Raw genomic sequence first — 14393 nt, 5'->3', positions numbered from 1 at the left:
TACCTATGGAACACTTTTGCATGTTACTCCATTTGGGCTCAAACACAAGAGTATCCCTTTAATTTTCTAAAGGGAGAACTGAGTTAACAGCTCGGCCGCCAGGCGGCGCCCTGACCGATCCCGCGAGATCGCGCCGATCTCATGCCGCCATATTCAGTCTTTACTCTTGTGCTTCTACGAAGCACATCGTTTTTTCAAAGCTGCCGTGAATTCGATTTAAAACCAAATTCAACCAGCCAAGTCTAGACGATTTTTGGGTTCATTCACCTACGGAGTAGACCGCCAAACTAATCTTGGCATTAGTATTGTCCAGTCTATTTAATTATAGACATTTTCTTAGCTAGCTTAGTCGACCCGGCTCCATTATTTTGATCTTGGTAGGGTAGAGTTAAGTAGGCTATTCTCCGCTCTATTGTAATGAACAAGACTCAGATCCATTGCAATAGTGTTTAATTCAAGTAGGCATGTTTTCCTTTCCATTAATTATTGCGTCCTTTCTGGCCTACTTGGGGTTCCCAGTGTTTTTATTGTCATTGGTACCATTTTTTATATGGCGTACCCCTCTGACGGCATCCTTTGTCTCACCACAAAGGAATGCGTCTGGTGGCGGGAAACGGGCCGCGAAGACGCCTAAACCCTCTTCCGGTTCCGTTTCCGGGCATATAACCCGGAGGTCTAGCAAACCTCCCGCCACCACCCCTTCCGTCAGCCGAGTTCCGGTTCCGGCCGCGGCTGCGAAGGATGCGGGATCTGACATTATTAATGTCTGTGGTCCCAAGGGAGACTTACATCCAATAAGTCTCCAAGGGTTTAATATACCCCGGACCTCAGGGAACCTTCCGGTTCCCCTGTCGTCCGCTCCCCCGAGTACAAGCCCTTTGTACCCGCGGGAGCACCCTGCTTCCGGTCCGCCGATTGCAGTTCCGGTTACTGACGCGGGTTCCCGTTTTTCAGTAACCGAAGACTCTACTGGGGGTTTTTCTCAGTCTTTACTGCGAAATAACCCCAGTCCTCACGGACACAGTAGAGTAGGGCCGGACCTTATAACGCCACCTCCTAAACGCCATGCGTCTTCGGTAACAGCGTTTCCGCCCTCCGTACCTCCTTCTAAAAGGGCTTCCGGTAGCTCCATACCGGCGAAGGAGTTACGGGCATTTCCGGTTTCGGACTTCGTCCTACCGGAAATGCAGGCACCTTCCTACGTTGGCCAACCTCTTGGGTGGAACCAACCGGAAGTGCCACCCCCTCCTCGTAGCAGAGGCGTCGTTCCCATGGAACGAGCTACGCAGAGAGGACATCTGAACTCTAGTTCAGAATATGGGCAACTTCCGCTTCCGGAAGACCCATTCGCCCGCACATACGGCTTCCAGGGTTCGCTTATGCGCTCACCCTCGCCTCAACCGCCCGTCGTTGAGAGAAGCCGCACGTCGGGTCCGGAACCCGAGTCGGGACAGCAACTGTCCCAGCTCATCCAGATGGTAGCAGGTCTTTCTGATAGACTCAGCCATCTGGAGCAGGGTTCCGGTTCCTCTGGTGCGCCTGGTCCCATCGGATACCCACCATCCGACTCGAGAGTTCTCAGCCAGGCTACCGCTCCCCCAATCAGGAGGAGCTGTCACCAGAGGAGGCCAGTATCCTGTCGGATATGAGGACACTCAGATCCTTGATCAGAGCGTACCTCCCGCAGGATCTGTGCCCTACCCCGCCGGAACTGCCAGCCTTGTCAACACCGACCTTTTCACTCTGGGGACAGGAAGTGGATCCCAATCCACAGGTTTCTCAAGGCTCCACTCGGGCACTTGAATTCCTTCCTCCCTCCCCGTCGGTGTTAGCAGTCTCTGAACTTTTGGAGCGTACAATCAGAGACTCACAAGGCGCCCACCAACGTACTTCCATCCCTGTCCTTCCGGCAGTCGGACCGGAAGCTTGGTGTAAACCGGGGAAGTTGTTCACGGCACAACTTCCTCCCGTTAGGCAGTACCGCGCTGACTATTATCGAGTCAGCTCGGCCGGCTGTCCAGCTGCAGCATCGACTTCCATATTAAAGGACGATGTACAGCTGGACCAACTCGTGCCTAGGGTGACCTCCTCCTCGGCTTACCGAGACCTTAGAGCACAAGAGGGTCTGGCCAAAAACACGTTAGCGGTGCTCTCCTACGCAGAGCACACTAACCTGGCCCTAGCCAGATCCCTAAAAGATAATGAGTCACTATCTGATGACACAAAATCGCTTGTGACATCCTTGTCACATTCGATTAGGCACGCTATTGCGCTGTCCGCCAAGACCGCAGCAAATAGCGTCCTACTCCGTAGAGACGCCGCACTGGGCTCTCTCAATGTCATCAGATCCCTCCAGCTGGAAGGGGCCTTAAGAACCGCTCCTATGGACGGTTCTTTCCTGTTCGCAGATTCTGTACAAGAGGCGGCTCAAGCACAGAAAGATTGGGACAAATTATATGCCCCCACTGCGACACAGAGGGCCAAGACCTCTCTACCTAACGCTAGAAAGATAGAGAGGCCCCAGCAGGCATCGGGTTCAATCCCGTACGCCAGGCAGGTCCTGCCTAGGCCTACCCCGCCTAGTCAGCCTGCTCCTGCTGGATCCTTCCGACGGGAAGCGGAGGGTCGCCGGACTGGAAAGAGGAAAAATACTTCCTCTAACCAGGGTGGATCCGGTCCGACTAAGCACTCCTTTCGCCCAAGGGGTGCTGGCCGGAAGAGGTGACTCCCCCCTCCTTTCTCCTCCCGGACGCAAAAAGGAGCCGACTCCGGTAGTCGGGGGCCGTCTGCAAAAATTTGCAGACATTTGGGACGATTGGTGCCCAAAGGGGTCCCCAGTCCCAAACATGTTGAGGTACGGAGTGAAACTAGATTTCAACCGTACCCCCCCGACTACCATATATCCAACCCCAGTTCAGCCACCGAAGGACCCAGTCAAGGCCTCTGCCCTCCAAGCAGAGGTCGCGACATTACTGGAGAAGCAAGCTATCCAGGTCCTTCAAGATCCATGCTCCCCCGGCTTTTACAGCCACGTTTTCTTGGTTCCCAAGAAAGCAGGGACATGGAGGCTGATCATAGACCTTTCCAGGTTAAACACCTTCTTGAATGTTCCTCATTTCAAGATGGAAACCACCAGGTCTATAGCAACGGCGATACAGCCCAACGATTGGGCGGTATCGATGGATTTAATGGATGCGTACTTACATGTACCGATCCATCCAGACTATCAACACTTCCTTCGATTCCATTACGAAGGAAAGACGTATCAATTCAGGGCCCTGCCGTTCGGTCTGGCATCGGCACCCCTAATTTTTACGATGATAGTCACAGCCTTCGTCGCTCCCTTTCACGTGATGGGGTTCAAGCTCCATCACTACCTAGACGATTGGCTACTCCGTTGCAAATCGCGGGAACTACTACTGCAACAACTTCAGGTTCTAAAGCAAAAAGTAGTTTCCGCAGGTTGGATTATCAACGAAACAAAGTCAGAATTCATACCATCCCAAGACTTCGTTTACGTTGGAGTTCGGTTCCTTACGGCCATAGGGAAAATGCTGCCCCCCCTAGACAGGATAAAGAAAATTCTTCATCTCGTCGCAGAATTCAGAGGAAGGACTCAAGCTCCCGCAAGGCGATGCTTGAGCCTTTTGGGACTTCTGAATTCGGCAGCAGACCAAATCCCCCTTGGCCGTCTATATATGCGTCCCATCCAGATGTTTCTAATGTCTCTATGGAAACCCCACAGGGACCCATTAGACAAGTTGGTATTGATACCTCAATACCTACTCAAGAACGTCTGGAACTTCTGGGAGTCGGAGACTCGTCTCCAAAGCGGTGTAGATCTTGCTCCACCGCCCCCAGAAGTGTCCCTGTTCACAGATGCTTCCCTACTAGGGTGGGGAGCACATCTGAACAACGGGGACATGTCCATAAGAGGTCTATGGACAAGGGAGGAGACCATTCTTCCAATAAATATATTGGAAATGAAGGCTGTCCTTCTTGCCGTGAGGGCTCTTTCCCTTCGCCTGAAGAATCGGAGAGTAACCCTGTTCTCCGACAATTCTACAGTAGTAGCATATGTCAGGAGACAGGGAGGCACAAAGTCCGGCATTCTTTGCCAGCTAACTTGGGAGCTTTACCATCTTTGTGCCGACCTTGGAGTATCGATATGTGCCAGACACATACCGGGCAATCGCAACATCCTTGCCGACGCCCTGTCCCGTCAGAACAAGCTAGTTCAGACAGAGTGGACACTCCATCAGGAGATTGTAGACGACCTTTGTCGCCTTTGGCAATCTCCGAAGGTAGATCTGTTCGCCACCAGGCTGAACAATCGCCTTCCCATCTATTACTCTCCACTTCCGGACGAAGAGGCCCTGGAAGTCGACAGCCTTACAGCCTCTTGGGTCGGGCTGAACGCATATGCGTTTCCACCCCTCCCTCTCATCCAACCAGTCCTGAACAAGATCTTGACCAGCCATCCGGTGAGAATAACTCTCATCGCACCTTGCTGGCCAAATCAGGCCTGGTTCCCAGCCTTGCTGGAGCTCCTGATAGATCACCCCAGGAGTCTTCCTACTTGGAAGCACCTCCTGTGGCACCCCCTGGGGAGATGCTACCACCAGAACCCTGGATTTTTCAAGTTTCACGCCTGGAACTTATCCAGTTGCATCTCCACCAGAGAGGCTTTTCGGACATCGCTGTCAAGCGCATGTCCGCACCTCAAAGGGGGTCTACCCTTGATGTGTATCAAGGAAAGTGGTCTACCTTCACTTCCTGGTGCAGGGAGAACGGAGTTAATCCGATCTCTCCCTCTATATACAGATTAGTTGATTTCCTTATTGAATTATTCACGGAAAGACAACTATCTGTCACGGCTATAAAAGGGTACAAGTCCGCCATCGCTTCTACCCTCCGTGTTTTAAGCACCTGGGATCTTCGTTGGGAGGACCAAATAACCCCTCTTTTCAGAGGAATGTTATTAGAGCGTCCTAGACCGGTTCACAACACCCCTAAATGGGACCTTTCTGTTGTCCTTAAGGTGCTCATGAGGCATCCTTTTGAACCCATGTCTATTTCATCCATGAAATATCTGACACTCAAAACGGTCTTTCTAGTAGCCTTGGCTACCGCCCAACGGAGATCAGAGCTCCATGCACTTTCTTTTAAGAAGCTGGCTTTTAGAGAGGGAGGGGAGGTTATCCTGGCTTTTATACCAGGATTTCTGGCGAAGAACCAGGGACCGGCCGCCTCTCGGCCCCCGGTTACTATTCCCTCTCTCTCAGGAACGATCTCTTATGATCTTCCTGACAGAACTTTATGTCCCGTCAGGGCCCTAAAGTTCTACATAAATAGGACAAAACCTCCCGGTATCCGCCAGGGGAGAGAGCGTTTGTTTTTGTCCTATAAGGAGGGAAATAAACGAGAGATAGCAGCCGCCACTATTTCAAGGTGGATTGTGGAGACTATTCGTCTTTCCTACAACACCTTGAAGACTTCCTCTGATCTTCGTGCGCTAGCTAACATCTCAGCGCACGAAGTTAGAGCACTAGCCACCTCCTGGGCTAACTACCGAGGAGTTGCTCTTCAAGAAGTCGTTTCCGCTGCATGTTGGAGTAATCACTCCACATTCTCTCGTTTCTACCTACGAGACGTTTCTTCCCTCGTAGATGGCATGCACACAATCGGCCCGATTGTGTCTGCGGGGCATGTTGTTTGATCCTGGCTAGATCAAAAAAGGGGGGGGGGGAAGCCCGATTGAAGAGTCAAACGCGCATCTTGCGCCATTTTTGATATGCCCTATCTTCAACATCCAGGCAACCCCTAGTAGACTAGAAAGGACGCAATTTCTTATTGTTGTTTAGCAATAATTCATTCTACACCCTTCAACATGCCTTACTTGCTCTAAGCTCTGTTGCCGGAAAGAAGATGGTTTTATTACGCAATTCTAGCGCTTTCCGGAGAATGGGTCTATTACTCTCTATAATATGATTGTAATACCGAGATCAAAATACCGGTCCCCCGGTTCTCCCCATTTCTTTCCCCTGGCGGTCCTCCTTAGCTAATATGCCGGTGGTGCCTCCTGGATGGAACAACAGCTCAGCCTTAGGTAAGTCCTCGTTTCCCACCTCCAATAGGTTGCTGGGATTCGATGCAAAAGTGTTCCATAGGTAAGTTTGAATGACACAAAATGCCCATTTCCTTACAAGAAATGGCCATTTTGTTAGTTCATACTTACCTATGGAACACGGCCCTCCCGCCGTCCCCACAAACGGGACATACTCTTTATTAACGCTCAAGAGTAAAGACTAAATATGGCGGCATGAGATCGGCGCGATCTCGCGGGATCGGTCAGGGCGCCGCCTGGCGGCCGAGCTGTTAACTCAGTTCTCCCTTTAGAAAATTAAAGGGATACTCTTGTGTTTGAGCCCAAATGGAGTAACATGCAAAAGTGTTCCATAGGTAAGTATGAACTAACAAAATGGCCATTTCTTGTAAGGAAATGGGCATTTATGTCTGTGTGTGTGTGGGGGGGGGGGGGGTTGAACATGGATGTCAGACCACAGGATTCTGTTCTGGATTGAGCTACACCTGATGTTTTTACATTGATATTTGAATTTTAGGCCTTTGTTTCAGTACCAGCCGTGAGAAAATCATGGCCAAACAATTGTAATTTTGTATAAGAATCAGTGGAAAAACCTTGGTCAGTGAATATGGCTGATTTGTTGATGTGAGGATAGTCAGTCCATCTGGGGATCAGATGCTGCTTTTTTAGGTTATTTTTTGCATTATGTTTCTCAATTTGTTTTAAGGGCTTGATGGTCAAAATCATCATCAGTTAATCACTGTTTACCATCATAAAGCCTCATAGACATCCTCCTCTCTCATGTTTTATGCACCATTGGAGTCATTTCAGAACCAACGGAGGAGTGTCTCGTGAATGGAAGGCCAGTTTGCTCCAAGGATCCTCATTATGTCAACTTGATTGTCAATTGATATTTCTCTGTGATTAGATTGATGATAAAGACTTATGATAAATATATTCACCTAGTTGTCCATTTTGTTTGTGTTTATTTGTTTCTCACAGATAACCTCAATATCCCAGAAAGTTAAAGATATCTGTTCGACCGGTTTATGCCTGTTTCGCCTATTCCTGTTTCGCCTACAAAATTCCTGTTTCGCCTATTCCTGATTCGCCTATTCCTGTTCCGCCTATTCCTGTTCCGCCTATTCCTTTTTCGCCTATTTCCTGTTTGGCCTATTTCCTGTTTGGCCTATTTCCTGTTTCGCCTATTCCTGTTTCGCCTACTTTCCAGTACCCCTACAATAAATCGACTCTCCCACGGGGAACCTTAGGGATGCATGTCCATTTTATGGGGAAAATGTGAGGGGACAATTGGATGATGTTAACGATGTGGTGACAATTTGACTAATCAAATGCCATCAACTTTGTTAACAAACCATGCCATGACCGTTTTGAAAGAGTCACCTTGGAAGCGGGGACAGTCCGGGACTTATTTGACCATAGGACCATAGGACCATACTGACACACAGTAAAAACTAATAGATAAAGTAGAGTAAAGCAGTCGTTTATTTTATGAAAACTGAATTCATGAGTTTTTGATAAAAATACATAATATTGTACATTCTCATAATTATTTGATCAAAATCAGCTGTTAAACCCATGTCATAATATACATGTAGGTACAGCACATATAAAGTCAAACAAGGTGGAAAATACATATCATGATATTATGTCCGACAAGGTAACTGATGGCATCAACGTAACTCATTATGTCCCTCACTCCATTGACGTATTGTTCTTTGAGGCGTAACATGCGTTCGTCAATGCGTACATATGTAGCTCTCCTCGGGTTTGGTCGGTCAGTAAGGGACGGTTCATATTCCTACGTCTGTGGGGAGGTTAGCAATACATTTGAATAGGCGAAACAGGAATAGGCTAAACAGGAATTAGGCGAAACAGGAATAGGCGAAACAGGAATTAGGCGAAACAGGAATTAGGCGAAACAGGAATTAGGCGAAACAGGAATAGGCGAAACAGGAATAGGCGGAACAGGAATAGGCGAAACAGGAATACACCGTTCGACCTGCCTCGTCATCTCCTTATCCTTATCACTCAAGGCCAGATTAATTTACTACAAAGTATACAATCCGACAGAATCAGTCATAAACACTGAGTTATCATTATTTCTATTGACCGGTTGACACTGCCCTACATCTCTATCAAACAAAGCAAACCCTTCATAGTTTGACTGAGATAAAATTGACTTATGGTCTCTATTTGAAGTCCACAGTGAGTGATAGGACGTGACTGTCTCTGATGGGATGTGACTGTCTCTGATGGGATGTGACTGTCTCTTTTTCGACTTCAGTGATAGAATGTGCCTGTATCTATCTAAAGTCTTAAGTTTTCGGATTTACAAGGCGGGTACCTGTCTCTATTCAAAGTACACTCTTTCGAATTCACATAGGATAGGACAGCATAGGATCTGAAAGTCTTTTTACAGCCTAATTTTCCGATTTTACAGTGATAGGATGTGACTGCCTCTATTCCAAGGGACTTTCCAAGGATCAACTCAACACTGTGAACCACCAAAATATCGTGCGTGGAAAAAAAAATTTCACGATATTTGTCCTGACACCCATATTACGATATACCTTTCAGTTTTTTCGATTTTTGATTTCGCACGTCCCGAAATCCGTAGAAAGAAAAATACGAAATCTTTTGATTTACAGTGGTAGGCCATAGCTGCTTGAAATCACTGCGTAATGCTCAAAAGTGACATCGTGAATCGTATGTAGCCCGCTCTTTGGAAATGATTTGATCGTTTATGTGAAAACATGAGCTTTATATAATTGGGGCCTTAATAAACTGTAAAAGACGCTTAAACAGTCAAAGAAACGTGTTTTGCTGGGACACTTTGACGGACGCATTTTGACTAACTCCTTTGAGAATGCATTTTGACGACATCCTGATCCAGCTGGGCGAGCTTGGGAAATATCAAATCATCTTGGTATGTTTGCTTAATTATGCTGGGATCCTCATCGGCATGACCTCACTGAGTATGGTATTCACTCTTGGCATAGAAGACTTCAGGTGAGTTCCAGGGGAGGGTGTTGTGATACGTCACAGCCAAAAACCAGCGACAATAGAGGGACTGTGACGCCATCACATTTCTTTCCCTTTCCTTGGTGTAGAATAGTTGACCTAATCTTTGGAAGATCATCAGAGGGCATCCCCCATCAAGGTCATGGCGACATCGATCGAGTGAACTAATCCAACACAAACACATCACCAAAAGATGGCCAATTTACCCTGCCTGCGCGTAGTCCCCTTTGAACCAGGGTGGTCCAGTCCAGCGATATAGATAACAAGAAATCCATTGGCAACACAGTCGCATATATCAGATGGTTCACCGATTACTTTTTGATTCATGTATTAATTAAATCAAAAGAGCTTTTCGGAAGGCTTCTTAAGATATGATAACCAAACTGCTCTAAAAATGCCTATAGTACGCGTTTTTATTTGTTTAACACTACCAATAGCCGCCAAAAAAGATAAGAATAGACACGGATGAAGTTTGGAGCCAGAGAATTAAGGAGTCTATAACTAATTATAATTACCCACCAGCGCAGTCGGTGTACACTCCGGAAGCAGTGGTCCGACTTCGTCCAGTCACATAACGAAATGGACTACTTAGGAGTCTGAGTTGGTGGGGAACGGAGACATCACCAAACGATAGCAACCGTAATAAGTGGGTAACTTTTAATTACCAAGGCCTAACCGCCGATAAAGCGGGAAAACAGTCGGGTGATTCAGTCTTTCAGAGAGTAAAGAACAATAAGACTTCTTCTTTGAATACAGATGCGCCGTCCCAGATGTAGCAAATGGCACCTACCTCGTCAAGGATGAGGCTCACGCTGCTCTGGTCAACGCAACAATTCCACAAGGGTCCAAATGCACAGTGTACGATGGTGGGGTGAATGGTACTGAGGCGAAGGAGAGGGCGTGTTCAAGATGGGTGTATGAGGAGAACTTATATCGGCCATCAGCGGTCATGGAGGTTAGTCATTGACAAAGCAGTTCTCTAAATCATTTCTTGGAGGAGAATTTCCATCGGCAAAACATGCAGGGGAACATTAGAATTCCAGTTTGAGGTCCCCAACGTACATGTACATCCTCACTAAACATATAATTTTGTCCAGCAGTTTTAATCAGGTTCCTCACTAGTACTGACCGTGGATCTGATATAAGATGTCAGCTGTAGGCCTACATAATCATGAAAATGGTATTTTTTCAGTTTAATTTGGTGTGTGACAAGGCAATCTTTCGGACCTTCGGAAGCACCGCCCTTATTGTCGGGATGTTGTTGGGCGCTATCGTTGGTGGCAAAGTATCTGACAGGTAATCATGCAGTCGGTCGGTCGGTCGGTCGGTCGGTCGGTCGGTCGGTCGGCCAGCGAGCGTCAAGGTACCTCCGCTACATTTAAAGGCGGTAAAGACCTTACACACTTGCTTGGGGTGCTGGACTTCGCCGTGGGTTCGCAAGCCTAACCCTAACAAGGCCGGAGGAGAACACAAACCTTTGGGTACAATATCGCTCCCCTTAATTCGTGCCACAGATGCTCAAACAGGCTGGAATTGGACTCGTCCAAATAGCCCGACAACGGCCAGATGGCCTAGGACTATCGTGAAGGACTGACTGCGGTTGCGGTATCACTTGACTGCCGCAACTGCAGCATACCGTTTATCATTGTTTTCTCTCCTTCCAGGTTCGGCAGAAAGATTACTGTGATTTTGAGCATCGCATCACAGGCCGTAGCTGTTCTTGTTATTGCCTTCGCTCCCGACATCTACACATTCATGGTGTTCAGGTGTGTCCTCGGAGGATCCAACCTGGCCTTGTATGGATCATCGTTCACTCTGAGTACGTCTACCAGACCGATCAAGCCCAGCCGATTTAATTACTGCAGCGCTCATGAAACTGCCAGAGTCGCCTGGTTTCCTGACGTGATAAGTCAGAGAGCTCGTCACTTGTTAGGCTTACGATAGGCTACCGGTATTTATTTCATAATTATTCAACGGATCATCCACAAAATGATTCACTCTTTACATACTGTACTCGAGGGAATAGAGGAAGCAGGAGTTAGGGTGTCCAATTGGTCGAGTCCAGGTGATCCCATGGCTCTGGTGCCTTCACCAAGTCTTAAAGACTTGGTGATAGAACTATTCTTCCTACTCCGCAGAGATTAGCGCCAATGTTTACTCTAGAGACGCCTATCGGCCGCATGGTGCATTCTAATCTGGTCCACCAAGCTCCTACATATAATTTCCCTTTAAAGGCTCAAACATTGTTCCTTTTCAGTCACGGAAATGGTAGGACCAAGTAAGCGAGTGTATGCTGCGCTGTTGGCAGCCATCAGTTTCGCGGTGGGAGGCATGTTGCTGACACCGCTCGCATTCTTCTACCGAAATTGGCGACATCTGACACTTGCTACAGTGGCCCCAAGTGTTCTGTTAATACCGTATTGGTGGTAAGCCCATTCTCCTTTTTCTCTCATGGTGGTATAGGCCTAATCGTAGCCTTCCTTTCTGTCCAGTTGGCTTTGGCGTTTCCATACTCATGATGTGAAGGTGGCTTACTTTTACAACCTTATAGTTCTAAAGAGCAGTTTGAAGTATTTTGGATACGTTTCAGGCTCATACCGGAGTCCCCAAGATGGCTGCTAAGTCGCGGCAGAAACGAGGAGGCGGAGAAGATTCTACGCCAGATGGCAAAGTTGAATAGGCGCCCCCTCTCGGATGTCATGCTTAAATCCATTCAACCCAGCGAGGACCGTGTCAAGAGAGAGTCATTTATGAAGATGCTGAAGCAGGGGAAACTGTTAGCAAGGCTTGCAATAGTTTGCCTCTCATGGTAAGGTAACCCGTCCTCATCAGTTCCGTTTTGATTCTGGGCTACCAAACAGCCATCTGTCAATGTCAGTGTCTGTCTATGACCTAAGGTTTGATGGGAACCTCATTCATAAGTCATGGTTTGATCGATTGGATTGGAACCTCATTCATAATCCGACGGCTTAACGGAAACCACATCCATAGCCTAGGCATCATCCATCAACCATGGTTTGATTATAACCTTGGTTAGTTGGGAACCCCATTCACAGCTCATGGTCTTGCCCATGCACATCCTTAGAAGTAATTTCCTTTTTTACAGGGCCTCAGTGTCGGCCGGCTATTATGGCCTGCATCTCTATTCTGGCAGCATGGTGGGAGATTTCTACGTCAACTTCACTGTAGGGGTATTCATGGATATACCAGCAACATTCTATACCATGTTCACCCCGACGAAGTTTGGTAGGAAAGCACCCCATGTGCTTGCCCTCCTGGTTGCGGGCCTGGCCTGTGTTGCAAGCATGTTTGTCATCTTGTATGGGCACAATAGTGAGTATCGCGACATTTGCTGATAAAGCGGACCTTTTATAGCTAAAATAAAATAGAATTTCACAATCGCCTCTTCGCATGGAGTCTAGAGCTAGCCAGGAGAGCTGACAGAGACATGTTCTCACAAAACTACCGAGCATGTTAGAAACGTACGGTCTTGCTTGCTCTGCTCTAACGCCTTAAGCAATGAATGAAGCAAATGCGTATGATCTTTCCACTTCCTTGCTATCATACTCGTAGCTTTAGCGTCCAATCTTCTTTTCGAGGTGTCCTCTCCTGGCTGCCAACAACACTAGCTACAATTGGTAAATTCGGCATCTCTGCAGCATTTGGCTCCGCCTACCTCTACTCAGCTGAATTGTTCCCAACATCCGTGAGAAACCTTTCCATTGGTATCTCATCCATGTTCGCAAGGCTCGTCACCATCGCGGCTCCTTTCTTGGCAGATCTGGTAAGTACATCAGCATCATCCCAATATATCATTCATATTCGTTGCTGGTGTACGTGAAAAAGTAGACTTTTCCCCGGCCAAGGAAAAGAGTCGATACTTTTGTTCGTGCTGGTATCGCAAGGCCCTGCCATCGAAGAAGGGGGAAAAGGATTACTGGTAAACCATTGTAACAAAAATGACGTCACATCGCAACGGAAAGAACTGGGAGACTTTAGGCAGGAGCAGCTTTCACGTCTTCATCTCTTCTTAGCGTTTGCGAGACAGACACTCCCAATCTGTCTGTGATAGATTCTTCCGAGCTGTTGTTTGCCTTCATAAAAGCTGGCAAGCAAGTTCGTTCAAGCCTAATGTCGTTGTTGCTAAAACGGTTGCCATCTTGGACACCTCTCAGGACATGCTGTCCATGATCATGGGTTCCAGGTCGCATGGAGTGGCGTAAAGTTATTTCCTGGATATGGATCTGGATTCTTAATCAGATAATTGTATCTTTTTGACCACGCAGCATAATATCACACCTTCGGCGTTTCAGGGTTCGCTCATCCCAGGGCCATTCTCCAAGGTGCTGCCATTAGTGGTCTTTGGCTCCATCCTGATACTGGCCGGGATATCCAGTCTGTTTTTACCCGAGACTCATGGGAAGCCTCTTCCAGAGACTATCGAACAGGCACTTCACTGGGGCCGGGGGAGGTACAGGTAAGTCTATGGCCCGAACTTCCCGAGTCCTAAAGTTTCATAGTATTTCCTGAAACGTCGGTGCGACTATGGACCTGAGTAGAAGCTTCGGCGCACTTACCCAACGGTCGGATGAGTTTCTGCGGTAGAGGTTTCGTCGATGCTCCTCTAATCGCTTCGGTTGGTTAAAATTACGCTATACTGTACAGCGTAGAGAACACATCAGAAGTTTGAATAGGGTTGACCGGTGCTTCATGATGAATTCTATGGAAAGTTCATAAAATGATTATTTAAATTTTTCAGGCGAAAATCATCACAGAAATTGGAAATGACCGAGAAACTTCGGGAGAATGGAGAAGGTCATCGACTGGAGAGCTTCATCGAGGATGATGAGGAGGATAGCACTGCATGAAACGAAGGAGATCCAGTCTGGGATTCCAAGGGTTTAGCTTAGTTCCAAAGCTCCCGGGCCGGGATTCCAGTACAGTATGTAGTTTAATCTAGCCGGATTCCAGTAGTTTCCTGAAGAGGATTGTTAATTACATATCAAACTAATGCAAGTTATATTATATTGAATAAAATGCAACATGAAATATAACTTTGTTGAGTTTCAGTGACATTGAGTCAAATCTGCGGGACTGCGCAGGTTGTTCCGTTCAAACGAGCACCCTGCGGTTGATCAGTTCGGGTAGATGGAGCGCTATACCTCGACAAAACTATTCTTTCAAAATCTAATAATGACCTGGTTAAAGAACAATAAATGGAATTGACAGGCATCTTTATTTTACTGATTACTGACAATTTAAA

General features: G+C 47.4%; 1 protein-coding gene across 1 annotated transcript; it reads left to right on the top strand.

Annotated features, from left to right (window-relative positions):
• The first annotated feature begins 8325 nt into the window (after window positions 1–8325).
• LOC135497445 (organic cation transporter protein-like) lies at window positions 8326–14170 on the top strand. Its single transcript, XM_064787302.1, has 10 exons — window positions 8326–9118; window positions 9887–10085; window positions 10323–10426; window positions 10795–10949; window positions 11388–11556; window positions 11721–11939; window positions 12237–12463; window positions 12730–12914; window positions 13444–13607; window positions 13890–14170. Exons 1-10 carry the CDS (start codon window positions 8976–8978, stop codon window positions 13996–13998), a joined length of 1674 nt encoding a protein of 557 aa, XP_064643372.1. The 5' UTR covers window positions 8326–8975; the 3' UTR covers window positions 13999–14170.
• Window positions 14171–14393: the final 223 nt, after the last annotated feature.

Source organism: Lineus longissimus, chromosome 1 (assembly GCF_910592395.1).
Source record: "Lineus longissimus chromosome 1, tnLinLong1.2, whole genome shotgun sequence".
Taxonomy (NCBI): Eukaryota; Metazoa; Nemertea; class Pilidiophora; order Heteronemertea; family Lineidae; genus Lineus; species Lineus longissimus.
This window is presented reverse-complemented; position numbering and strand designations above follow the sequence as displayed.

Bases quoted from the DNA above. Each gene is read 5' to 3' on its own strand.
- LOC135497445 (XM_064787302.1), top strand. From the start codon at position 8,976: ATGCATTTTGACGACATCCTGATCCAGCTGGGCGAGCTTGGGAAATAT. The intron at 10,427-10,794 runs GTAATCATGCAG...CTCTCCTTCCAG, and splicing joins GGTGGCAAAGTATCTGACAG to GTTCGGCAGAAAGATTACTG. The intron at 13,608-13,889 runs GTAAGTCTATGG...TAAATTTTTCAG, and splicing joins TGGGGCCGGGGGAGGTACAG to GCGAAAATCATCACAGAAAT.